At 70.3% G+C, this 367-nt stretch overlaps 1 protein-coding gene across 1 annotated transcript in view; it reads right to left on the reverse strand.

Annotated features, from left to right (window-relative positions):
• The window catches only part of LOC112125516 (ral guanine nucleotide dissociation stimulator-like 2), a gene marked incomplete at its 3' end in the record, with an annotated part of 5,348 nt that overhangs the window by 2,794 nt on the left and 2,187 nt on the right, over nucleotides 1-367 (reverse strand). The window contains exon 2 of the mRNA XM_029913767.1: nucleotides 99-182. Coding sequence (XP_029769627.1) covers nucleotides 99-182 — 84 coding nt within the window. The remainder of the gene's footprint in view (nucleotides 1-98; nucleotides 183-367) is intronic.

Here is a 367-nt window from a genome sequence, read left to right on the forward strand (position 1 = left end):
CCCCCCCCCCACCATCCCCTCTCAGTGACAGCCCCCCCCATACCGCTAGGGCCCGGGGGAAGAGAGGGCACCAGAGCCAACCTGCCCCCCACACTCACCCCTGGCTGGGCGCCCCCGGACTGGCGCGTGGTCACTGTGTAGATCACTCCCTCCTCGGCCTCCTCCGTCAGGGTCACTGGGGGCTGAGGGAGGGCGGAGGGTTACCCCGGGTATCACCGCCCCCCACCTCTCCCCCCTGCCCCCTCCAACTGCAGGAGTCTCATCCCCCCTCCCCCTACTCCAGCCGCCCCCCTGGATATCCCCTGCCCAGCTGTATGTGAGCTGCCCCACACCCCCACAGGAGTTGTCACAGTCTCCCCCCCCCCCA

The sequence above is a fragment of the Terrapene carolina genome, unplaced genomic scaffold (genome assembly GCF_002925995.2).
Source record: "Terrapene carolina triunguis isolate 2854851 unplaced genomic scaffold, T_m_triunguis-2.0 Scaffold889, whole genome shotgun sequence".
NCBI classification, from domain to species: domain Eukaryota; kingdom Metazoa; phylum Chordata; order Testudines; family Emydidae; genus Terrapene; species Terrapene triunguis.